Source organism: Ochotona curzoniae, unplaced genomic scaffold, assembly GCF_017591425.1.
Source record: "Ochotona curzoniae isolate NIBS_2020 unplaced genomic scaffold, NIBS_Ocur_1.0 contig_908, whole genome shotgun sequence".
Classification (NCBI taxonomy): Eukaryota; Metazoa; Chordata; class Mammalia; order Lagomorpha; family Ochotonidae; genus Ochotona; species Ochotona curzoniae.
Window position 1 is genome coordinate 5,377,021 of NW_024466607.1, and position 26,064 is coordinate 5,403,084.

The following is a 26,064-nucleotide window of genomic DNA, read 5'->3' on the forward strand; positions in this document are numbered from 1 at the left end:
TTTTTCTTGGAGCAGATGCACACCATGTGACAGCAGAGGGCTTAGAATTCCAAGCCTGGTGCCAGTGCAGAGGCCAAGCACCGTAAAGTCACTGCCAAGGCCCAGACACTTATCTCTCAGGGAGCAGAGCGTCTCTCGGCTCTCCTGAGTCACCCGCTCAGCAGCAGCTTCCCGGCGAAGCTGGGGCAGGAGGGCCATGCTGCCATAGTGTGGGCGATTCTGGGGTCAGCAAGTTGCTGGCATCTCACACCAGCAGCCGTGCTCTGGACTCCATTAAAAAGCTCCTCATCTGGGGAACTCTTGTTCCCCAACTTTTCCTGAGGAGTGTTGGGGCACCCTTGGCCCCTTTCCATGCAGACCGGGAAAGCTGTGCTCACCAGCACCGGACTGCCAGGCCCCTCAGCGTGTGTCCATACCAGCGTCACTGCCAAGGCACATCAGTCCATCATGGAGACTTTCCTGGGAGGGTGAGGACCGGGCCCTGGGTGACAGCCCAGCAGGCAAGGACAGGCCCAGCGTGTGATGCCATTGCCACCTGCTCGTGCTTCTGAGAGAGCAAGAGTGACCAGGGGACAAGCACCAGAGCTGGTGCTTGGAGTGTGAGCAGGCCAGTGAGAACGCCTTGTTCTCTGGCAGCGACTGCCACTCTTCCACTTAAATGGAGGATGCGCTCCCTTCCATCGGCTTACCTGTGTAACTGTTGTTCTTGTCTGACGAGATGTGAGCTCCGTGCATGGTGCTGTGTGATCTGCTCGTGGAGTTCCTGTCGGGGAAGGCAACCCAGCTGCCCCTCCCCCTCAAGTGTGCATAGAAAGCCAAGGCCAGGACAGGGAGTGGAGCTAGGCCCCAAACCCAGGCATTCTGATAGAAGGTGCTGCTCCCACCAGCACCTGAGCCACCATACCCGATGCCCCTCCTGCCTTTTTTGCCACCAAACATTAGTCAAACACCTGCGCCACATCTGCCCCCTGGCAAAATGTGAGTGTGGCCCAAGGACCTGAAAGTTCTCTGATCTTAGACCTTGCCTGGCACTTACCCCGCCACTCCCTCTCACCAGGGTTCTGCGGGAGGTCCTGTTACCAAGGGTTGTGCTTTGTGTGGCAGTGAGAACAGAATCTTCACTCCGAAGTGCCCAGCCCTTCCTGAGCAGGCCTCAGACTTCGCGTCAGTGCCCTGGTGCCCACAGTGATGTATGCGCTGTTGATTCTATCTTATGGTTTGGTGCGGCGTGGGAGGCCGGGCCTCAGGCTCTGCTCCCTGCCCCTGCCCTGGCGCGGTGGGACTGTGGGCCAGTCTCCACACTGTGGGCTGTGTGTCTGCAGAGTAGGCAGAAAGGTACAGACACCCAGTAGTGTGAGGGCTGCCAGCTAGAGGCCACCCAGGTGGCAGGCTGGTGCCATCGCCCCGCAGCTTTGGTGGCAAAGGGCATAGAAGCACCTTTCTGAGCTGGCCTCTTCCTTTGTGCTGGAGGCCAGGAGCCCCAACACTTCTCCCTGTTGATACTCGAGTCCTTCCTCCCATCCACGGACAGCGTGTGTGAGGAGGAAGGGCTCAGCCCTTGGCCTGGCGCCCTCAACAGCTGTGGAAACAGCAGCACGGAGGCCGCCCATGGGGCTCCAACGCTGCCTGGAGCCTGCAGGCCCGCTGGCTCTCACAGTGCCCCTCCCAGCTTCGAATCTTCCCTAGGGGTTCCTTGGACTTCTGGCTCCTCAGTTTAAAGCCCCCTTTTCCTCTGCAGAGCAGGGGAAGAGCTCACATGGGCCTTAGCCCTGCCCCTCCTGCCAGCTTTCGTCAGCACAGGATGGGCGGTGTGACCCAGGCCCTCACCCTTCCCTTCGAGGGGCCCCACCCTGCCCTTCCTGGCTCCCAGGTTCAGACCTCGCTGAAAGCTAGAACCCAGCTTGTCAGAGACCAGAGGATGTGGGCGGGTGGCAGGATTTGCTGCCTCCCTAGTGACTGGGTCCTGAGGCCTGGGAGGGACACAGCTGAACACCCTGCTCCCAGGATGCCCTAAGCTGTGGGGTTGCCAGTGTCAGGCCTCCTTCCAAAGTCCTCCCCTTACTGTTTTTGAACCTTTTTGTAGAAAACTGCATTATTTATACACTGTTATACAAAATATTTTTAAATTTCATTTTATTTTATTTATTTTAAAGGCTGAGTTAGACACAGGTCCCGTCCATTGGCTTACTCACCAAGTGGCTGAGGCTAGACCAAGCCAAAGGCAGGAGCTGGAACTTCCCTTGGGCATATACATGTAGGGGCTCGGGCGCTTGAGTTGTCTCCCACTGCCTTCACAGTGCATTAGCAGAGCAGAACCGTGTCAGAATTGGAGCAGCCAGGGCTTGAGCAGGCCCCCTCAGGGGATGCCAGCCCTGCAGGTGGTAACTCGCTGTGCCACAGCGCCAGTCCTAAGTTTGCCTCTCCCTGCGTCTCCACCTGTGCACCCAGAGCAAGGCCTGGAACAAGTCCCGGGATCCGGAGCCTCCCACCCCTCTTCCAGCCGCTGCCCGCAGGGAGCATCTCTGCCCCTGCCAACCCCTCAGCTGGTGGCTTGCTTCCAGCCTTTTCTAGCTTCCCCCCTCACCCTCACCTCACCCATCTTTGGAGCCACAATCTGTTCTGGCCCATAGTGACAAGAGTAAGCACTGTGGTGGCGACTGAGTGGCACCTGCACTGTCTCCTCTGCCCACTGGCTCTCCTCCAACTGCCAAGCCAGATTGACAGGGGAGGGACTGTCAGTCATGCTTTATCCCAGAACCCAGAGGAAAAGAGGAGCAGGCACGGGGCACCCTCGTCTTGCATTCCAGGTGCCCACACCTGGCAGTGCGGAGTTGTCTGGGTGGAGCCAGGCTGTTTCTTGGATGCTCAGACTTCCCCCAAGTGAACACGCGTGCATGGACCTTTTGAGGGTCCAAGGATCCTCTCTGCAAGGGTTTGTTCCCCAGCTCCATGCCACATCCCAGCGAGTGAGCTGAGCGTGTAGCAGCAGGAATGGTGGGAACAGCGTTATCCCCACAGGAGCACAGAAGCCCTGCTCTGGCCAGGGCTGTCGTACACAAAGCTGTGTATTTGGAATTGGGGTTTGATCTGTTCACCCGCAGCAGCAATATCTGCAAAGCAGCCATTGTTACATAAACGCTGAGCCCAACAGGAAGTCGGAGGCCTTGCAGTCGTTGCCTGCTCTCCTGCAGTCTCAGGACGGACCCACTAGGGCTCAGAGACCACACCCAGAACGTCATGGTCCATGGGTGCTGAGGGCCAGGGAGGGGGAGACTTAGGGAGCGCACTGGCAAGGCGGGGTTGGGACGGATCCCATCATTGGCATGAGCATGGAACCAGGGCACCTGTTTTTCTTGGTAGCAGAGTAACACATGTTCTTGTTGGGAGAGCTTGGGCCCCAAAGTCCCAGGTCACCCCCACCCCACCGTCGTCCCCACAAAGAAGTCGAGATGCCAGGTGGCGGCGCAGCCTGAGTGACACCAGTACGTCTGTGCCCCACTGGCCAGAGGGAGTGAGCCTGACCCAGCCGCCCAGGGGTGTCTTGGCTACAGAAGGGCCACAGGCAGTTTCCCATAGTGTGGGAGAATGCCACGTGCCAGGAAGTGAAGTCCATTTTCTGTCCACCTGCAGAGATTCCATTCCGGGTCTCTGCCAGTGCTGGCGTGCTTGGCCTCCAAAGCCTCTGGTCATCATGGCTGGTAGCCATCATGCCAGCTGCCCCCGATGCAGTTCCCATTTTGACATGTTTCCTACCATGCTTCAGGAATGTTCTTCCTGTAGTTCGGCTAGTTTTCTGCAGTTTCCCACACTCAGCCTTTGTTTCCCTCACAGCAGCAGCAGCAGCGAGATGCTGAGGTCCCCAGCACGGCGTCAGCCGGGTCCTTGGCTCCCGTCGCCAGGGTGGGCTTCCGTGCAGGCAGCACACCTTCATGGAGTTTCCCACGCCACCGCCCAGAGGGGTGGGAAGCGGGGCTTGTGCTGCCCCACCCATGTGCCTAGGGGCAGGAGGTGCCGCCCTGAGAGCAGGTTCCTGAAGCATCCAGAACAGTCTGTTTTGTGGAAGGAAAGGGCCCTATCTCTGTTGAGCTAAGAAAACATTTGCAGAGAGGGGTTTGGCATTGCTGAGGCCAAGTTCAACAGGAAGCCATGTTCTTTGCCAGCGCTCCTAGCCTCTGTTCACTTCCTAATCCCTGAGCTGGGGAGGGGGTGGCTGTAAGGGGGGCAGTGTGACCCTACCAGCTTCCCCGTCCTTCCCTTCACCTCCCCCTTCATCTTGGTCCTCCCTGGACTGCCCCTCTCCCCACAGCCTCTCAAAGGGTCTGCGGGAGAGTCCGCTCTGGCTGGAGGCGTTTAGGAAAACCAGAGTGTGCCTGCCAGACCCCTCACCAAGCCTGGGGTCGCATCACTGCGGTCACATTGGGGTCATCATTGAGACCAAGCGTTATGCACTCGTGCCCGGATGTGCTACGGGCACCTTGGAGTGTTGTGTTTCTCTGCTGTCTGTGAACACCTGGATCCCCAAATGACAAAGCACACAGGACTTTCTGATGTTCTGCTGTTTCATCTTTGGTAAGACAGGGAGACAGAGCTTTCTGGTGCCGGTTCACTCCCAGATGCCCGCAGCAGCCAGGCGGGGCCACATCCCAGCCGGAAGCCCAGAACTCAGCCCGCTCTCCTGTGTGCTGCCAGGGACCCGGGTAACCAAGCTGTCGTCAGCATCAGCCCAAAGCTGGATGAGAGGTGGGATGCCCAAGGTGTGAGACAGTCCTGCCGGTCCCAGTGCTTCCCTCAACAGGCACCCTCTCCACCCCGATACGATAGTGGATAAAAATTTTATGGGGTCTTTTTTAAAAAAAAATTATTTTTTTTAATTGGAAAGGCAAATCTACAGAGAGAAAGGGGCGACAGAGAGGAAGATCTTCCATCCACTGGCTCATTTCCCAAGTGGCCACAATGGCTGGAGCTGAGTCAATTCCAAAGCCAGGAACCTGGAGCTTCCGGGTCTCCCACGCAGGTGCAGGGTCCCAAGACTTTGGGCCACCTTGACTGCTTTTCCAGGCCACAAGCAGGGAGCTGGATAGGAAGTGGAGCAGCCGGGACAGTAACTGACGCTCATATAGGATCCTGATGCATGCAAGACAAGGTTTCAGGCACTAGACTACCACATTGGACCCTTTATGTTCGTGATTGTTTCAGTTTTTATGCAGGAGAGTACTTTAATAGAATCATGCAAAATGGGTTTTAAAAGTTTCTGTAAGCTTTCTGAAGACTGCTCCTTCACTCATCTTTTTTTGCACCAAAATTAATTCGTCTTTGAAGTCCAGCCTTGTATCGTAGGCTTGCGGGTTACTGTGCCCTGGTTCCCCTGCGTGTCCGCAGCCGTCCTCCCGCCCTGCCGGGGTCTTCCGTCCGCAGGCTGTGCTCTTTATTCCCGGGACTGAGCAGAGTGGCAGATTTTATTTTGAATGTGTCCGTGTGTGCTGTCATCCCAGGCAGCCCAGGTGCACAGACTGGTCCCAGTTTCCCAGAAGTCCTGGCCATGTTTCCTTCTGCAGTGGGTGAGGGCACAGGGTGACTTGCTAAGCCTCCTAAGGGTGCAGAGCCCCCTCCCTGTGGGTTATGTGAAAGCCATGGCATGAAATACTGAAACCACGGCTTGTCTGTGTCAGAACACTGGAAGGTTTAACCTTGACAGTGCCCCCCTTTAAAGCACACATGGCTAAAATCAAGGCTGTGGTCTCCTAGCATAAACACCAGAGTGGTGCCCTGGTTAGAGGGAATTCTAGAATATAAGCCTCCCAGCTCGCTGTGGGGTGCAAGGTGGGCACAGGCGGTGCTGCTAGCCGCTGTGCGTGTCCAGGCTTGCGCTGTGTGTGAGCCGCTTTCTCACGTGTTAGTCTCCCCCGTGCACCTGGCTGCCCCGTCCCCCCATCCCTACCGTCTGTCCACAGCCCCCGCTGGCAACAGTCCTGTGACACGGGTTTACATGCCGTGGTGCCAGCCCAGGGCAGATTTTCTGACAGCTGGCATGTTTACCCTGAGGGCAAGGCTGAGCGAAAGTGGGGAGGCTGCAGTTTCTTGCACCCCGTGTCTGAATTCCAGCATGCCAACAACGGGTGTTTTTGTAGAAGGAGGAGGAGTCAAACATTTTCTTGCTAGGATAATTTAATGGATACCTTCTTTTCAGTTGTCACCAAAATAAACTGTGTAGTGGGGACATCAAATGCCTCCAAAAAGTGTATCTGATCACTGTGCCATATAACCTAACAGCACAAATTGAAACCTGGAAAATAACTCCTGGGTCAACAAGGAAATCAAGACCACAGGTCCAGGCTGTGCAGAAAACTGTGAAAATTCCACATGGGAGTCTGAGTATACAGCTGACAGCACTGGGGGAGAACTCGCCAGCCGTGGTTCCTGTGTGAATGCCAGAGATGAACAGCAATCAATCACATAACACAATAAACTCAAGGAGTTTTAGAAAAAGAACAAGAAAATTAGCCCGGAAATGTCAGAAGTGTCTGCTGGAGAGGGCCCTGATGGGGAGGAAGCACTCCGTGTCGGCTGTCAGAGAGGCGTGGCAGCTGCCTTCGGTGCCGCTGTGAGCCTCCTCCAAGGTGTGTGTCCATTGCACTTGAGAAATCTGACCTCCTCGTTAGGTGTTTTCAGATTGAAGTTCATGTTCATAAATGTTGGGCTGTTATGGTTGTATGCACATTGCCTATTCCACTGTTGTGGCACGGTTTGATGGAGGAAATAAAAGGGTCTGGGGACTCCAGGTCCCTTTCAGATTTGCCTGCATGGCCCCCTCCTCACTGCCCAGCATGACTGTGGTCCTTGGGAGGTGAGCAGCCCAGCCCTTCCTGCCTAGCATCCTGTCCCACACACGGCAGATGCCTGGCTGGGGTCTCAGGAGCATTGACAAGGGTGTTAAAATTCTACAGCTGATGGAAGGTGGTGGGCCCCGGCAGAACCTCCTTCCGCCATGACTCAGGCCTGGGAGGGAGTGGCTGTGAGTGCTCAGAGTAAGCGGCTTATTGGCGCCAATGCCAGGCAGGTGCCAGTGTCGGGGCAGGGGCGAGGTTGTGTCCACGGTGAGACCCAAACTGACCATCTTTTGAATGTGGGCCAAAGCGTTCATAGCTAGGAGGGCCTTCAGATGATGAATCCAGCCTGTGTGACCAATGAGGATGCTACAGCCCAGTGTCCACACAGCCTTTCAGGAGCCCTGTGTCCCCTGAGCTGTGGAACACCAGATGCTGGGGCACCTGTGAGCGCAGGTGATGGAAGGGGCCTGCCTGCTTGTTCCAGGGCAGGTTGGTGCTTGCAGGAGGGCATGAGAACCCCAATCCTGGGTGCTGTTCCTACAGAGCCCAGCAGGAAAGTAGGCACCTTCCCGCAGGTGGGGCACGGTAAACAGCCTGGCAGCCTCCCAGTTCTGCCAAGAGCACCGAGGCTCTGCCCACCCCACCACGAGGAGGAAATCCATGTCGGAGGCGGGGTGAACCCCAGGTCCCCCAGGTTGCCTCTCCCGCTCAGGCATCGGTGCGAGCGCAGCTCTGTGTAGACTTTCCAGGGGAAGCTGGGGTTGCGGGAAGTGGGGGTGTCTCCTCAGACCCTTTAGTCACCACGCTGTACGGGGAAAGTCAGCTCATGACCTGGACGCTTGTAAGTTCTGGATGAGCACAAGTGGAATGACTGTAACTGCCAGTGTCCCTGTCGCCATGGGGAGGTGGCCTGCAGACAAGCCTGCCCCAGCAGAGCTCCCGGGAGGGGCTGCTAGCCCTGCCCCTGGGCAGATAGCTCTTGATGCCGGAAACCTAAGTCAGACTTTGAGAAGGAATTGGGCCATGCCCAAAGGATATGAGGCCAAATCAGTAAGACAGGAGGGAAAAAGTATCCATGTGGGAACATGACTGTTTTATAGAGAACTCTAAGAAAGCCCCCAAAAGTATTAGAATTAATAAATGAACTCAACAAGGTTGTAGGATATAAAATCAATATACAAAATCCAGTGAAACCTAAATAGTTGGAATGAACAGTAGTAAAAATTTTAGAGAGTTCTGTATGCAATAGCATCAGAGAAACCAACAACAATAAAGATGTTTTCAAGGTTAAATTTAACCAAAGTGTCCTAAGTGTATACTAAAAACCACAGACCATTTAAAGAATTTTAAAAGAGATTTATTTATTTTTATTGGAAAGTCAGATCTACAGGGAGAAGGAGTTACAGAGTGAAGGATCTTCTATCCGCTGATTCACTCCCCAAGTGGCCATAACGACCAGAGCTGAGCCAATCCGAAGCCAGGAGCCAAGAGCTCCTTCTGGGTCTCCCACATGGATACAGGTCCCAAGGCTTTGGGCCATCCTCGACTACCTTCCCAGGCCACGAACAGGGAGTTGGAAGGGATGTGAGGCAGCTGGGATATACACCGGCACGTTCAAAGAAAGGACTTTAGGTACTAGGCTATTGTCCCGGGCCCCATTTAAAGAATTTGAAGAAAGCAGAAAGGAATGGAAGATGTCTCCTGACGACCATGGAGTCGAAAATTAACTCAGAACAGCACATCAACCTAACATTGCAGTTACGGCCATGAGGTTTTTTTGGTTTTGTTTTTGTTGTTTTTTTTTTTTTTAAGTTTTATTTTTATTGCAAAGTCAGATATACAGAGAGGAGGAGAGAGGAGAGACAGGAAAATCTTCCATCCGATGAGTCACTCCCTAAGTGACCGCAGCGGCCAGTGCTGCTCCGATCTGAAGCCAGGACTCAGGAACTTCCTCCAGGTTTCCCAAGCAGGTGCAGGATCCCGAGGTTTTGGGATTAGAACTGATGCCTACATGGGATCCTGGCATGGTCAAGGAGAGGGCTTTAGCCACTAGGCCATGCTGCCGGACCCAAGGCCATGAAGTTCTTAAAAGAAAACGCAGGTGTAAGTCTGTGTGAGCTGAGCTCAGTGACTTGTTAGAGCTGACGCCACGGGAGGCGGTGTGGGGAGGAATGTCTGATAAAGGAAAGAACCCGGAACATACGAAGGATTTGTGACTGTTAACGAATCGAGCCTAAACAAATAAGCCAAAGAAAAAGTATGAAAAGATGTTGAGTACCAATAATGACTAGAGAAGTACAAATCCAAACTTCTCGCTGTGTGGGAACACCACGAGACGCTGGGCGACGACCCGAGCCAGGCAGGGTGAGGGGTAGTGAGGGCGTGTGATGGCGTGGGATTGTAAACGGCACAGCCACAGGGAGTTTGAGAACATTCGTGGGAAGTGGAACTAAAACGTAAGTCCATTGTGGCGGAAAAGAATATTTAAACTTCATGGATAGTTTGTTCATAACACGTTTCCCACAAATACTTTGAAGTGTCCTCGTATTGAATGGTTTCACTATCTGACTGGCAGTTCTACGGCGTGTCCACAGGCAGTCTGACAAAGGCGTCCTCCTGGGAGCTTGTGTGTGAGTGAGTCATGACAGCATCGTTAGTCAAAGCCGAAAGTGGAAATGACCCCAGTGTCCACCAGCTAGGAAGGCGTGAACTGTTGGCGGTCAGCTTGGGCAGCTCTGGCTGCCGTGGCCATCTGTGGGTGAACCAGCAGGTGGACGATCTCTCTCCCCTGTTCCTCTCTCTCAAATAACCAAAACATTTTAAAAATCGTGAAGACATCATCATTCCCATTGGCGGGGATTACATCACGGAATACTTACATGTGCTGCGACGTGGTGCCTGAGCTTGGTGGAAGTCCTCCTGTATGTCCTCCGTGGAGGAGACGGCGTGGGTGCAGGCGCAATAGTGTGCTGACGATGCTCGAGGCTGTGCCCTCTGCTGTTTGCCTTTAAGATTTCCTGAACTGCAAAGACGCTTCAGTGTAACTGAGGCTCCTCTCAGTGACCCCAGATCCCCTCTGTCCTTGTTTCTCTGCCTGGCGCCTGGCCATAGTCACCCACTGGCGCCATGGACACAGCATCGCCTGCCCATCTGCACGTGCTGCTGAGTGAGAAGGGCAGCAGGCTCGCTGGGGTCACTGCGTTTGTTCAGAACGTTTTCTTAGGGCTGCAGGCTGACTGCCCTGGGTGTCACCAGGACCTGCGAGTGGCCAGTTCCTTCTCGATCCCAGGAATAGACTCGTGGAATGAATGAATGAATGTGCTCTGTCTTGAGCCTTGTGGGAGATGGTGCATTTTCCAGCACGGAGGGAGTTAGGTGCCAAGGCAGAAGCTGCAGCACGTGTAACCAGGGTGTGAGCCTCTCGGGACACGGAGGAGGACCAGGGGCTATCAGTGCGTCCCTTGGAGCAGGCAGTGTTAGTGAGGGTCTCCGCTCGGACCCTTCTGGTCAGACCATCCTCTTCCTGCTGCCTCACTGGGCCCCAGCCCCGGGTGTGTGGACGCAGACCAGCGCGTGCCAGCTCCCTCAGCGCGCAGCTCCCTGCGGACGGTGTCTAACCTCTTAGCTGCTGCTGCTCTGTGAGCTAATCTCACTCCTGACCTCTCTGACCTCACTTGCAAACTTCAAAAATGGCTGTGAATGTACATTTTTTTTTTGTAGGCAAAGGGAAACTGTTTAAAGTTTTTAGATTTCTCTGTCTCATTTTTATTCTCAACTTTATTTCAAAGCTATGATACTTAGTACATAAGTTATTAGAATAGTGATGTCTTTCTGTTTAGAGTGTCCTTTTGTTGTGAAATGTCTCCACTTAAGAGTCATAGTACATCTTACTTTAAAATCTGGTATTCGTCTTATGCTGATGTAGCCACACCATTTTCTTTCTGTTGTGTTTCCACTTAGATCACATATTCTGTCTTTGTATTTAGAGTGCATTTCTCGTAGGTAGCGTATAGGTGCCTCTTTTAAAAGTCCAGTGTGTCCGCTTTGATTTTTCAATTAGCTTGTTTGCTGCATTTGCGTTTAATATAATTACTGGGGGAGTTAGGTTTATCTTATCTTTTGTTCCATATTTGTCCACTCTGCTTTTTAAAATTTCTTTGCGTTTTTTTCATTTAAATTAGTGAAGTGCTTTTATTATATTTTAGCCTTTTATTGGCTTTTTGTCTGTATGATTTTTTCTTGTTCTTCTGGTGATTGTAGAAATTTCCTAATTAACGTATGAAAATCCACCTCGTCAAGCAAAGATGCTCCATGTCCCTCTTGGCAATACAGTTGCCTTGTATTTTATCCAAGTGACACCAGGGCGTTATGGTTGCTTCCACAGTCAGCAGGCTTTGTTCTCTATCTGTGCGCCCTTCGGGAGCTGTGGCTCCTTTGTAACCCTGGCACACTCCATGCCAGGCCGTCTGCCCCTGAGGGCATCCCCTGGGGTGCAGTGTCCTCCAGCAGTGCGTCCACAGAAATCCCGTACAGGAGATGATGGGCCCTTTAAGTTCTCTGAGAGCACGCTTACTGTTCAAATTTACTTATTTCCATTTCGTCTGGAAGGCAGAAAAACAGAAAGGCAGACAGACCAGGAGAGCTGTCGGTTCATTCCCAAATGTTCACAACACCCAGGCACGGCGCAGTGGTCACGGACTTGATTTTTCTCCCAGCCAGCTTAAGTAAATACACAGCTAAGATGGCCTGTGGGAGATGAGCCCACACCCGTGGGGGCCCACCCGCGGACGCAGCACCTGAAGGGCCAGGCAAGCCCTTGCGTGTTGCTGCAGCCCAGGGCAGGATGGCATGTGGGGGTGGGCGCCTTTTCTCCAAGATGTCGGTTTCTGGGTGACAGACCTGGGACCTTTGTGCTCCCCACAGAGACTGCTGTGACTCCTGCTGTGTCCTCCGCGTAGACCAATTTGCTGACAAGTTGTTTTCTGTCTTACAGGGACGATGGTCTTTGTGAGTGAGTTTGAAAGTTTGCTGAAGTGAGGCTGATTTTTTTAGGGTCACTTAGACCCTTTTTCTTTTGCAACCCCCCCCCCAATCCATCTCTAACTTTAAAATATGACTCAGTGGGGAAAATGGAATTTCACTCATGGTGCCGGTCTTCTCGGAGCTGACTTTTTAGGCACCTGCATGCTTCTATGGAGCGAGAGCCCCACGGGGCTGCCAGCGCTGGGCACCCCAGCCTGGGCATCTTGCTGTGGCTCCACAGCCACCCTTGCAAAGGTTACTTTCTGGTCCTGCGATGTGGCCCAGGATCCCGAGGTGAGCTGGAGGGGAGATATAAATAGGCGAGGATCTGCTGCGGCTATTTTTACAGGGACAGCTCTCTTTGCACTTCCTCCCTGTCTCCCTCCTCCCTTCTTGATTGTGTCGCCCAGCCAGCTGACATGTGTGACTGGCCAGAGGGCAGAGCTGCGCCCGGCTGCTGGCCAAGCTCTCACTGCTGGGGTCCCCTCAGCCCAGCCCAAGCACGCAGGCATGCTGGCTTGCCCCGCCCCAGTCACGTGCTCCTCCCTGCCCACGTCCACCGCAGCACAGGTGCTGTGCGCAGTCACGGGCAGCCTGCGTGGAGGATGGCCCTCCCTGGTGTCCGGGGCCGGGTTTGTGCCCTGAAGGCAGTCTCTCCTTGGAACACCAGCCGATGGCGCTCATTTCCATGCAGCTTCTGACCGTACAGGTCTGCCACTCAGGCTTCAGGTGTAAACACTGGTGGGGGGGGGCCCTTTGTAGCCTTTGTTCCCCTGTGCGATTGGCCAGCACCTGTGGTTTCACCCCCACGGCGGCCATGAGCGTCTGTCTGACCCACGGCTGGCTGAGGCCCCCGCCAGCTGGCCCTGCTCTTAGCTGTTGCCCACGGCTGCCTCCAAGTTAGCCAAGGGGCCTCTAAACCCAGGTTTGCCTTGCACTGGATTCAGTGTCATCTCCACATAGCTGTGGTGGTCGCAGGAGGGCATGGGTCGGTGCTGGGAACGCTCTGGGGAGGGAGAGCCAAACAGCGAAGGGGGAATTGGAGCTGCCGTAGCGGGAGCGCATGCTGTGCCCAGGCCAGAAGCCCAGGCGTTCAGAGCCAGGGAGGGCCAGGGCAGCAGAGTGGGAGGGCCGGGAGGGGCTGCAAAGCTTCTCCTGGGTGGGGGAGGTAATGGAGGGGCTGCTGGCTAAGATGGGGGGACTGGTGGAGGGGGCCGGTGGAGGGCGGCGTTACAGGTGGAACTGGAGGGTTGGCGGGAACCCTACTGGGGAGAAGCTGAGTGGGCGGCTCGTGGCAGAGCACCACCCCGTGCTCCATCAGACCGTGACCTGCCCCTGGGGCACAGATGGTCAGTCTGCGTTGTTAGGTTGAAGAACAGACGTTTAAGATTTGAATAGGAAGCCCCTCATGTTAACAGAGGGCAGTCCGGGCCCCTGCCAGCCTCATGCGCCTTTATTTTTTCCTCCCAAATTTAAAATTTGAAACTCTGAGCTCCCAGTTTGTGGGCTTGCAAACTCCCGACCACTGAGTCGCCTCTGTGACCCCAGATTTGGGATTTGCCTCAGAAACCAAAAGCCGCACCAGCCCCGTGCCGACAGGCTCCAATCTCCTGGTACCACAGAAGGTGGAAGCTGTCCCTGGGTCATGTCAGGGGCCCCAGCCACTGTGACAGTGACAAGGAGAGTGAAGAAGGGGACCCTGAGCCCGTGTCCCTTGCTGGGTTAAGCCCTCTCAGTGTTGGCCCATGCCCTCTCGCCTCCGTGCCCCCAGGCTTGGGAGGAATTTCCTGCCCTTCCAAGCGGCTTGGGTTTCAGCCCAAACCCCCTTTCCTCACTCCTTGCCTGCCCAGGTTTATCTGAGGAGACCTGTATCCGGGCTGTAGCTCTGTGGAGGAAGCCCCAGGGCATGTGCGCACAGCCCGCGGTGGGCGGCCGGGTTCTGGCCCCCGTACCAGGCTGGCATTGCTGCCGCCCACCTGGCTTCCGCTCCTCCAGTAACAAGCTGAGACAATGGGTGCGATTCCCTCCAAGGCTGTCCTGAAGGCGAAGGGCTCTAACCTACACAGCCTGGCAGGGAGTGCTTGCTAAGCTGTGGCTCTTGTCACTGTTGGCAGTGGCTGCACCCCCTGCGGTCACAAGAGCAGGGTCTCCTCGAGGACCCCTGGAAGACTTGGTCATGGCCATCATCCTGTGGCCAGCAATATGTCTGCGAAGTGAGTTTCCCCTCTGAGAGTCCTGTGCTGATAGATTCCCAAACTAGCACGTAGGAGGCAGCCACACGGTGCTGGCATTCAGCCGGGGTGGCTGGCCTGGCTCAGGCAGGGGTGGCCAAGAGAGGCTCTCCGTCCCAGACGCTATGGACAGTGGCGCTAAGGAGCTTATGGACCGCCCGGCTAGGGGACCTGCCTTCCTGCTCGGCTCCCAGGGCCCGTGCTGTGGTCCCTGACCCATGGCAGCCAGTAGCTGTAGCGGGGAAGTCCCCCACAGGTGCTGGTCTGCAGGACCACTGCTGGAGCTTGTGCGTGCTGGTCGGTGATGTACCTGGGTCTTGTCCTTAGTCATCACTGCCCTATGAAGTGGCCGCCAGCAGTGTCCTCGTTTTGTGGACAGGAGCACTGGGGAGCACAATACAAACAGACCTCACCCTAGGTGACCCACTCGCGAGTGGCCAAGCCATAGCTCACTTCGGACAACGCTGGGAGGAGGATCCAGTGAACCCCCAGGAACCGACCCCTCTCTCCTGCCTGCAGGTGGCTTCCGGTGATGGGGGCTGTGGGGGTGCTGCATGCTCCCCAGGAGGTGTGGCCATTCCTGACCCAGCTCCTGGTTTGTTCACCCTTGAGGGGGGTCAGTTCCCAGGACAACTAGCATCGCCCAGGGGCCTGCATGAGTCAACAGAGGCTGGTCCAGCTGCCAAGACCCACGCCCCCTGCACTCCCTCAAGCCCCCCAGGAGCTGTGTAGGGCTGGGGGGGTGGGGTTGGAAAGTCATGCCCGAGGTGCAGACACCTCCTTGTGGAGTTTATACCGGAATTCTAGAGCTTGCAAGTCAGAAAGTACGTGGTGGGCTGTTGGTCTGGTGGTGGCCAAGCGCTGGCAGGGGACCTGGGAGCGGGGGTGGAGCCTGCACCCAGTCACCCAGACTGATAGGCAACCGGCCCCAGGCATGTGGCCCCGAGGTGAGCTGCCCACCCTGCCTCCCTCGGCCTCCTGGCAGGTGTGTGAGAGACTGCGTGTGAACGCTGGGGGCCTGCATGCAGTGTGTGCAGTCCTGAGCCCTGGAGTGCGGCGGGCACTGCCCTAACTCCCACCACAGCAGACCCTGCTCCGGGCCCACTCGGCCTTCTGCAGGCATAAGGGGAGCCCTCAGCCAAGGTCAGCCTCGCAGGGCAGGGGAGGGCACACAGCCTGACCAGCAGCCCCCCTGCGCCCCAGCAGACGTGCCCTGAGGGAGCTGGCATGGCTCTGGAGACCAAGTGAAGCTTGTCCACAGTGGATCTCTGATGACAGCTGCTGGACCGAGCTCGCATGGAAATGCCAGAAGCAGGGTGGGGGCTGGGAGAGCGCCTGTGCTGCCCATGGGACCCTCGGCTTCCACTTGCTGGGTCCTGGCTATAGATGTGCTAGCCTGGCCGGAGGAGGGGGCACTCCTGCCCCACCCCCTTTTGTCCTGGAGCCCTGAGCCTCTGCGTGCTGACGGGAGCTGTGGGAACTGACTGAGAGCCAAGTTGACAGAGCTGCTTTTATCATTTCGAGCATGTAGCCCTGGGCCAAAGCAGAACAGTTTAAAAAGCCTGCGTTCAAAGGCAGCTCAGTGCAGCCTCTCCTCAACGCATACCTCTAGCATGGGGCGCCCAGATCCGGGCCCTGCTCTGTGTGCCCTTCCCTCTCAATGTCAGCCCGCAGGCTCCCCGACGTGCCTGTGTCCCAGCACACAGATGGAGCAAGGCTTGGGCTCCTACCAGCAACAGCCGGGCACATCCTGCAGTCGCCTCTGGGCAAGCCAACTCAGGGAGCTGAAGTGGAACGGCATGGCACATGAGGGGGACAGGGGAGAGGACGGCGTGGCGCCTGCGTGGGGACAGGGAGAGGACGGCGTGGCGCCTGCGTGGGGACAGGGAGAGGACGGTGTGTGTGTTCGGGGCGTGAAGGAGGATGTGAGGAACGGTAATACAGAAGGGCTTCCAGTTGCTCAGTAAGACGGAGTCACCCTGGGAGACCGCCTGGTCTGTGCTTAGCGCGCTGATGAATACCAGGCCTGTGGGATTTGGGTCTGTGGCAGCTCCCCCGATGTCCTGCCGCCTCCCAGGTGAGCCCATCCATTACACATCCTTGACCACACGAGCCCTGACTCAGGCCTGGGGTGCCGCATCCCACAACAGTGAGGCTAGTTGCAGTCCTGTCTCACTTCCCATCCTGCTGCCCACCTGTTGCCTGAGGGGAGGGCCCAGATCTGTGTCTGGAGGGCAGGAAGGGGGCTGTGTTCAGGTAGGGGAGGTGTTCTACCCAGAGCAGATGTGCCCTTGGGTTCTCGGAGGTAGCTGGCACGTGTAGGTGGGAGGCTGGCATGGCCCTGCATGAGCCACGTGCAAGGAACCGGCCTGCGTGTCATAACTCCCTAACCGCCATGGCAGACACGACCCAAGTGTCTGCTGTGAACAATGGATCCGTTTGTCAGGGTGGTGCACAGTGGGGAGCCAGGCCTGCCAGCAGGGGCGGGTGCTGGCAGAGGGGCCTGTGTGCTGCACCATGAGACCAGCATGACCGAGCTGCACATAGGCCTGCAAGCAGCTTCTAGAATCCCCTGGCATCCAGTTTTGGGGCTCCTGGCTGAGGAGCTAAGAGGTTTGCTTTCACTGAAAGTGAAACACAAAAAAAGTCTGAGATTTTTACCACTAGCGAGTCCCCCGTGGCAGATGATGAGTCCTTAGGTTTGTTTCCGCAGGTGCCCCTCCCCCCGTGCTCCCCAGGACTGTGTGGGGCGTAAGAGCCGGAAGGTCAGTGAGCAAGGACCTGGCTTCCGGGGCAGCAGCACCTCGGCCAGGGACTCAGGAGGGAGTTAGGAAGAGGGGGCTGGAGCTGTTCCTGTGAGGGGTGGGCTGCCACCTCTCCCGCTGGACCCAGGGCTGTGTGGAGGCCCCCCACAGCTGGAGCACCTCCTCACAGCTGCACCAGGGCTGCCCTGTGCTGGTGAACTTACTGAGCTCCAAGCTGCTTCGCGGACAGCATGGCTGCAAAGTGCCCAGAGAGGCACAGCGCAGCCGCTGAGCCCTGCGCTGCCTGGGCACACCTTCCCTGGAACCCGCAAAGTGACGCCTTGGTCAGAACCAGCAGTCTGTACCAGCAGCCGTGGCTCCCGGCTTCCTTGGCCTCACGGCTCTGAGGTCAGGATGGCAGGAAGGGGCGGCACACAGGAGGCAGATTGGTCTCCGCTGCTCACTGGGCAAGCATCTACTGGACTGATTTGCTGATTTCCATGTGTCTCTGGTTTTACAAAGCATTTGTCGATGCCCACCCTGCGTGACACACTGCAGACACAAAGCTGATGCGGGCTACTGCTCTGCAGGAGTGAGAACAAGCCCCTGGCCAGGCCCCGCGCAGCATGGAGGCCACTGGGGGTGCCATCGGTGTAAGGTTTGAGGAGGTACCTGTCGCTGGACACCCTAGGCAGCCAGGTGCTGCTGGCCAGGGCCATGCTCCCCACTGCTTTCGTCCTGGGACGGAGCCTGGCTTTTCCTTTCAAGTCTGTGCCATTCCAGGCTCTTTCAGGACTCGTGGGGTGCACCCACGAGGGCCTAAAGCAGTCACTTTTTTAATGGAACCTGCGAGGCCAGAGGCAGCCCTGGGCCTCGTGCCCTGCACCCTCCCTGCCTGCCGGCGGGCACTGGCCTCAGAACGCCCGCTGAGCTCCCTGCAGTCATTGGAACCTCTCTGGAGGCGCCCTCTCCCACTTGTCTCGCACGAAGAGCCTGCTTTTCCATGTGCTAGAGGAGCTGTGTCAGCTGGCCTGCGACTGAGATCGCGGTGGAGTCATCCACCTCATGAACTTGCCTCAGCTTCTTCTCGGGGTTGCTTGGGAGAGGGGAGACCCCCCTTCTGTGCACCAGGGCTGTTACACAGCCGTTGCAGGCAGCGGAAGCACAGGTGGGAGGCAGGGTCGGAGCTGGGCCCTCAGTGCAGCAGGCCCGGTGTCTGACCGGGCCGAGAGAGCGGGAAGCTAGAGACCGGAAGCAGATGGCGCTGAATTGTTGACAAAATGGGCTTCTAGAAAATATTCATTAGATGTTCAACTACTGTTTCATACCCAGGACTCCAAGCTGTAGCCAGCTGAGAACCGTGGGGCTGGCTTGGAGCTGCGTTTCCCACCATCCCAGCTGGTGAAATGGTGGCCAGCGCGAAGCCCCCAGCCCCACAGCTTGCTCTGCAGCTAGGCCATCCAGCGGGGACAGGGGAAGCCAAGGACAGAAAAGCTCTGTCAGAGCCGGGCCCCTCGGCCCCGAGCTGGCACCGCAGCCAGCAGAGGCCTGCTTGTGGGGCGGCTGTGTTTAGGTGTGGACAGGGTGGCGAGCACGATCGGTGGCGTGGCCTGGGATTGCGGTTGGGGTTGGACCAGGCACCCTGGGCGTCCTGCTCACACCTGCCCCGGCTGAGGCTGCAGAGGCGGCTCCACGGCCAGGCCATCTTCCTGAATGACCTCTTTCATGGTGGGCACTGGCTACGTGCAGCTGGGCAGGGACTGCATACCATGGCTTCGTGCTTGCCGTGCCCAGGGAGCCGTGGGGCGCCCTGTGTCAGCAGGATGTGTGGTCAGCCCCCAAGACCCTGGCACAGCAACTGGCATGTCTCGTCCCTAAAGGAATGGCCCTAACCCACGCAGAAGCAGCTCCCTCCTAGGCCCGCTGACTGCTCACCCAGTCACTGCCGCGGCATCCTTCCCAGCCCGGGGAGCAGCAGCTCTGCAGACACGGTCCCCACCTCCAGCCTGTCCTCTCAGCCTTTGCCCGGACCCAGCCCTGCTCCCTACCTTCCCAACCTCTTCCCAAGACCTCTGGCCTGGAGGCCTCTGCTGGAATGTTCCACCCTTTAGGGCTTAGACCAGACTGCTGTGGGCAGAGCTGAGCAGAGCACCAGCCATGTGCCCCTTCTAGAAGGGGCCTTCCTGGGCACAACTGGAATAGGTCTTGCTGCCCGACTCAGTCTCCATGGGGGCACCCTAGGCAGCCGCGCACCACTGGCCAGGGCTCTGTTCCCTGCTGCTTCGTCCTAGGACAGAGCCTGGGTTCCCCTGTCTGTACCTTCCCAGGCTCTTTCACCAGAACTGCCTGGGAAGAGGCAAGCCTTGCATTTCCCGAATCAGACGCAGTTTTCCACCCACTGTAGGATGCATGCTCCAAGCTCCCCCTCCTGCAGGGAACCTGGGGGGTGCTGGCCTCACGCTGGCCGGCAGGGCTTTGCCGTGTCAGTGGACCTGCTCAGCAAATTCAATGGTGTGTGAGGTGCCAGGACGCGGGTCCTGTCAGCTCTGCCTCCAGGAGGAGAGATGGAGTATGTGTTGTGGTCTCAGCTGAAGTTTGCTGGCCCAGAGCGTCCTGTCCACACCCAAGCCCTCCATGGCCCTGCCTTTCCTTCTCAAGCTGCTGGTGCTCCGCCGGGTGCCAGTGTCCTTGTGGGAAGGGTCTGGTTGTGGACACTCATGGCCCCCGCTGCACCCTGAAGGTACTAAGGGTGGCGGGGTGAGCGCATGCCTCCTCTGTTCTTCCAGCTCCCTCAGGGATCTGGGTCTGAACCCTGCTGCCCTCCTGCCCACCTGGGGGACCCCGAAGCGAATGCAGCCGCTCAGAGGGCCAAAGTGGCCTGGTGACCCTCAACTGCATATTACCAGATCAGGGGGACCAGTACCAAGGTTTGAAGCCATGGTGTACTGTGTTTACATGTAACGCCCACTCACCACATGCTAACTGCTGCGCCCATAACAGGTGGTGTGGTCCACCAGTGGGACCCCCAACTTAGGATCCAGCTGTCGGAGGCCCTTAGGGCGTGTGTGGTCCCACCCTGAGAAGCCCCTCCCTGCTCCGTGACATGGCCCCAGGACTGCCTCCACCCCACCGTGGACTCCTCCTCTTCACTGTCCACAGCTAGCGCAGTCTCCCCTAAGACTGAGCCAGCCGGGTTCCAGGCAGTCATCTGTTTCCACACCTTGTAAGTGTGAGGGTGAGCCTCCGTCCCGCAGGGGGCGCTGTATTCTCCAGGAGTCAGAGCTTGGCCCGCTGCCTGTTGGCTTATGTTTAAGGTGCACAGAGGTCTCCCTCCAGGAGGGACCTTCCAAGAAATGATACTTCTGGTGCAAAATGTAATTTGTGTATACATGGGGTCTCAAAGTCCACAGTTTGTCTTTGCACACAACACCTTTTAATGTCGTTTAGACACTTTGGTTTAACTTGCTGTGCCAGCACAAAGTGCGCACGTGTGTCATGGTGAGCACCTCTGATGTGTCACTGCAGCCTCCGGGCCGAGGGCCCCGTGCTGCCGTGGGCTCACGCCCTGCCGGCCTCTGTCCAGCCCGTCTGCTCCTGTCCCCCCTATGCAGGACATGGCTGACTGGCTGGGACACATCACGGGCACCGGTGTCTGACAGCGTGTACCGCTTTGTCTATTTCCTCTTGGAGGACACTGGAATCCTTCTAAATGCTGCCTGTTTTACTTGAATGGCAGTGTTACAAAGAAGTCTTCATGGGCCAGGCCAGGCAGAACCACACTCCTTGGTCTCCCACCTGCTAGCAGGGCCTAAACGACTGCATCATCCAGGTGTATCAGCAGGGAGCTGGGCTGGAAGTGGGGCAACATGGCAGAGGCTCAACTCGTGCCACACGCCAGCCCCTTTTGGTGCCTAGCAGTAAGAGCATTGCTTGGTGCTTGCTTATCCACGCTGGGACCTTTGGTTCTCCATTCTCCAGTGGCTGCATCTCTCAGCATTTCCAGGCCCTCTGCGAAGTGCCTGGCGAGCCCTTTCTGCAGAGGCTGGGCCACTGGATACTGCACAGGCCTACCTCAGACACGCAGCGTGCCCGTTCCTGTGAACCTCAGCTGTGGGCTGTGCAAGGCTAATGCACAGGGCTTCTTCTGGTTCCCTAATGGTGCAGGGTCCCTGGCACTAGGGCAGCGTTCTAGGCATTTCCGCCAGGGGCAGGATGGGAAGTGGGACAGCCAGGACATGAACCAGCACTCGTGGAATGCTGGTGTTCTAGGTAGCAGCCTACCCGTTATGCCACAATGCCAGCTGCCTTCTGGTTCATGTCTTGCCTTACTTCCATAGTGGCCTCGTCAAATGCTGCAAGTTTCAGGGCTCAGAGCTGGGGTGCACTGGCTGCACCATCACGTGGCACTGGGGCACCTTCCCACTAGGGTGCCACCCACCTGGGCTGCCTGGGTGAAGCTTCTGGCCGTGTCCTGGCCTAGCCCTGCCATGTGCAGCCATGTGGGAACGGAACCAGCATCAGTTTTTGCCCGTTGTGCTCACTCCTTTCCGCATCCTAGGAAGTCTGTCCTCTTGGTTAACAGTGAGGCCAGCACCATTTCTGACGAGGCCTGCCCACACCTGGGGCCTGCCCCTTTGTAAGCTCATCCAGCTTTCTCTTCTCCATGTCAGAGCCGGCCTTTTGTGGAACGCTGGGGTATTTCCTCTGTAGTTTTTTGCCTTGACACAGCGGATACCCATGCGGCATTGCTGATGCGTTTGTGAGGTCTCGCCTTGGGCCCTCCCGTTCCCGCTGGGGAGGACTGCACCGTGCTCTCCCCACGACACTTGCCATGGACTCTGTGAACCATGTAAGGTGTGGACTTTTCTCGCAAATAACTGTGGCCTTGTCCCTTTGGGATGACCATCAGATCCCACCACTTGGGCCTTTGTCACTGAACCCTGGCTTCCTGTACGAGCGAGCACGCGCTTGGCTCTGTCCTGGTTCTGGGCCCGAGGTGCCAGCACAGGCTGCGAACAAACCTTGCGCTTTCCTCCACACTCACGGAGATCCAGAAAATATGCTTGGTTTCTTTAGGTGAGACCCTGTTGAGCTCCCCCATTCCCTAGGGAAGGCTGACCCCCAGCGACTCTGGCCATGGGGTTTCTCACCTGTCCTCACACTCCTGCTCATGGGGGCTTGTCCTGGGACAGGGCTCCCCATTGGGTTTGCCCCCCCGGCACCTCTGTCCCTCAGACTGCAGCTGGACACCCATGAACACTTAGGTGTGGCGCTCAGTCGTGGAGGTTCCAGCCCACACCCGGGGGTCTTTCTGACTTGGCTGCAGGTAGGGGACGAAGCACCTGCGAGCAGGGGCGCAGAGAGCTAGGGAGGACCAACCTGGGCTCTGCAGGCCTCCTGCCAACCACACCTCCCCAGGACAAACACCCTTCCTCCGTGGCAGGGATGCGCTGGCACCACATGGGGTACTCCGGGTGCGGCCTGGGCTCTGGGCAGTTTAGCACATGGTGAGGACGACACTGACCGACTCCAGCCTGGGGGGCAGGCAAGCCGCACTGAGGAGTCAGGGCGAGCTGTGGTGGTCCTCTGGGGACTTGCATATCCAGCAGGACCCCTGACTAGTCCTAAGCAAGTGCCTGGCCGGCCCCCAAAAGGCAGGCAGGTGGTGGTGAGGGGGGCCATCACCTCCTGCAGGGCTGCCCTGTGGCTCCCCCTCCCCACGTCCCTGCAGCTCAGCCTGAGCTGTGAGCCCTGCCTGACGTGTGGAGTGGGGAGAGCGGGGGACGAGGCCTGCACAGCTCCCCACCACGGAACACTCCAGGGGTTTCTGTGTCACCCGATCAGTGTGTTCTTGGCACACTGGGTAAGCACTGCGAGCGGTGGGGCGGAAGGGACAGGCCTTGGCAGTCCTTCTCCACAGCTGCATCTCAGCGCAGTCCTGTGCCACACAGAGTGGCTGGTGACAGGGATGCCCACCACCCCAGCTCGGGCAGCTGAGTCCAGGAGAAGGGAAATGTTCTTTGTGTTTATTTCTGCACCTTCAAAGCCAGGCTGGTATTGGTGTTGAGCTTGGCTGGGCCTGCCGGCTCCCCAAGCCACCTTGGGTGTAGTGTTCCCCTGGCAGCCAGGCCAGCTGCAGCCTGTGCTGGGGTGCTGCAGGTCTGAAGGTGAGGTGTAGGGAATCCAGAGTGAACCCAGCCCACCTGTCTCCCTCAGTCACGCCATGCACCCTCCCCTCAGGCCACACTGAGGGTCCCCACCGGGGTCTGGCTGCCTCTGGGCTCCTGCTGAGAGCCACGTCAGCTCCTGACCCAGTTTCCCTGGGTTCAGAGCACTGAGGGAGTAGGGACCTCAGCGCGTCGGGGGTGGGCACGGCCTGGTGACATGCAGGCCTGCTCTGGGCCCTGGTTGCCAACCTGTGGGGCTTGTCTTAGATCAGGTTCTCTGTGCGGGGAGAGGTTGCCGGACCTCGGGTGTCCCGGGAGCGCCCGCACTGCTGTCTCCGTGACAGCTGCACACACTGAAGCGGCTCTGTGGGTGGCACTGGCACGTGGGCCTCAGCCGAACGTCTCGCCTTCTCTGCAGATCTGGGACATGAGTGACGAGGAGGCCGTGTGAGCGCGAGGCAGCGCCCGACCAGCTCTGCCGCCTGGGACTGCAGCCCCTCCCTCGCTGTGCATCGTGGTTCGTCATCTCGCTCGGAAGTCAGTAATAATAACCTTGGCTTTGGTATTGCCACCTTTCTGGGACTTGGTTTCCAGCTGCGCTGTTCTTTCTTGTCCTGAGTTGTCAGTTACTCAGGCTTTCACAGGGTGGCAGTGAGGACAAGCAGCGGGGGCAAGGGCAGCACCCGCGGGCGCTCTCCCATGCTGCCTCTCACCTTTGGGAGCTTTGGGCACTGGGACGGTGGGGTCCTTGTGAGCGCTCTGCCAGCCTGGCCCCGTGGAGAGTCCAAGGACGAGCGAGCTCGCTGCCCGTGCAGTGCATCAGTGCCACTGGCTCCACCCAGGGCCTCCCTTGCGTGGGACTCAGAAGTCCTGACTGTACAGCCAGGTGCTGAGGGGTGCTCTGGCACTGGTGCCCACCCTGTCCAAGGCACCCCATAGGAACCCAAGTCCAGTTCCAGCTCAGGCTGCCATTCTGAGCAGGAAGGTCCACGGGGAGACGCCGACCGCCGCTCACTCGGTATGGTTTAAGAGCACTTTATTATTGTTCTTAAGGCTACTTTGAAGTACAAAAAAAAAAAAAAAAAAAAAAAAAAGATGGCCTGCCAAACTTTTTTTTTTCTCTCCTTTTTCCAGGAAAAACAGGCCACAGAGAATGGTATATTACAGATTTACAGACAGGGCAGGGGCGGCGCCTCCTGGGCCCTCCCAAGGCCGTGGTGCCCGCTCTCCCACCACCCTCCTGGGCACTGCCTATCCCAGCTAGGTCAGCGCGCGCTCCCGCGGGCGCTCAGTAGCCTGCAGCAGTAACAAACTAGTGGCTAGGTGCAGACGCAGTGTTCTCCGATAACTGTGCTCACGCACTCGGACAGAAATCTACGGCAAAAAAAAAGATCAACTTTTTTTTCCAAACAACAAAAAAATGATTACAATAGGAAAGGGGAAAATTAAATAGCTACATATCATTAACAAATTAATTGTTCTTCAAAAATACCTACAAATGTCCCTGTACATTCTTTACGCGCAGCGTAATGATGGTCTTAAAGTTACCTATATAAAAAAGGTTCTACAGAGAACGCGGGCCGGGGCCGGGAGGCCCAGCAGGGCAGAGCGATGGCCCGGGCCGGGGGCTCGCCTTGGGAAGGCTGCAGGCGCCCTGCGACCGCAGCGAGAGCTCAGCCCCCTCCCCCGCAGGCGGGACCTTCGTCCACAATTCACCAAGGACCCCCGCATTTCTGGTCTCCGGAGCTGCAAGGGTGCTGTGGCCCCGTCTGCCTCACCAGGTCAGCTGGGAGCGGGACGACCGCGAGGGAGCAGGTGGCGCCTTGCCTCCGGCACCTCGTTTCTCGTTAGTAGCTATTAGTTCAGCAAACGGTAATGCACACAGCAATAACTGGATGAAGTCAGGAATGTTCATGGCCTCGGCCCGGGCATCCGCTGTGGGGTGGTCACCCAGGAGTGGCCTGGGTTTGGGGGGTGGAAGACGGAAAGCCCCAGGAGCCGGGCCTGCAGCGAGCGGGGGATGGGGCGGCGGAGGGCGCCCCAGAGTAACTGAGTAACGCATACAAATCTCAGTACAACTGTACCAGCAGTAAGTATACCTAGGACTGTAACTGACAGAAACAGACTAGCTCGAGGGAAGCTAGCGAGTGCGGGGTCTGTTCACTGACTGTACACACCACACCCCAAGGGTGCGGCCACCCCAAGGCCCAGGCCTGGCCTCAGCATGGCCTAGGAAGAGCATGTAGGGTCATAGTGTGCAGGCCAGCGCCCACGCCCAACATCCACGCAAAGGAAGACCCGCAACCTACAAGACACCACCGTTCTGCACACCACACGCTGTCCTCGGTCACCTTAAGTGGGTAGGCAACTCTGTCCTCCAGTAGTGCAAATCAGACACGACACGCACACGTACACCCTGGGTTTAGGAAGCAAGGGCGCACAGATGAAGGGCTCCGCGGGCGCTGCGGCGTGGCAGCCTGCCTTAGAGGTTTCTTTGGTAGCTGGGGCAGGAGGACAGACGCTCCGTGTCGCTCCTGCTGTCATGTCCGAGGGCCCCGCGCACAAATGCCAAGCAAGTACAGAACAGTTGTCCCAGCAACACGGATTTTGCGAATAAACCATCCCACTCCCCCCACCCCATCTCCCCCTGTTTTTCTAAGCACTGACTGTTCGAAGCTCAGGCAAACCATGCAGACCCGCCCGTGGCTGGAAGGAGGCACCCCCTTCAGGAGACCACCGAGGGGGAGTGGCTGTGGCTGACCATATGGGTGGAGGGGCTGGCGGGCTGGCCCCTGCGTGAGGCTGACTCGGGGCTGCTGGACGCGCCATCCTTGGCCGCTTTGATCTGGAGCCACGTGTCACCCAGAGCTTTGGCAAAGTGGTCATCCACGGAGCCCGTGATGGACACCGAGTTGGGCGCCGGCTCGGGCTCCTTGTAGTTCTTGCCCAGGCTCCTACGGAAGTGCTCTTCCACCACGGGGTCACAGGAGGCTGCCGCTGCCAGGAGGAGTGGGGTGAACAGGGAGGTCAGCTGGGAGAGCAGGACAGGGGGTGCCCTCCCAGCACGGGGGTG

The 26,064-nt window shown here is 57.6% G+C and overlaps 2 protein-coding genes across 4 annotated transcripts in view; one reads left to right on the forward strand and one right to left on the reverse strand.

The window, feature by feature from the left end:
* Window positions 1–24,056, forward strand: part of ATG7 (autophagy related 7) — a 143,197-nt gene extending 119,141 nt beyond the window's left edge. Inside the window, exon 19 of the mRNA XM_040995198.1 lies at window positions 23,410–24,056. Coding sequence (XP_040851132.1) covers window positions 23,410–23,442 — 33 coding nt within the window. The 3' untranslated portion in view covers window positions 23,443–24,056. The remainder of the gene's footprint in view (window positions 1–23,409) is intronic.
* A 59-nt stretch (window positions 24,057–24,115) lies between these two features.
* The window catches only part of VGLL4 (vestigial like family member 4), a 114,841-nt gene continuing 112,892 nt past the window's right edge, over window positions 24,116–26,064 (reverse strand). For all 3 annotated transcript variants that reach the window (XM_040995209.1, XM_040995208.1, XM_040995210.1), the window contains one exon: window positions 24,116–25,988. In XM_040995209.1, coding sequence (XP_040851143.1) covers window positions 25,717–25,988 — 272 coding nt within the window. In that variant the 3' untranslated portion in view covers window positions 24,116–25,716. The remainder of the gene's footprint in view (window positions 25,989–26,064) is intronic.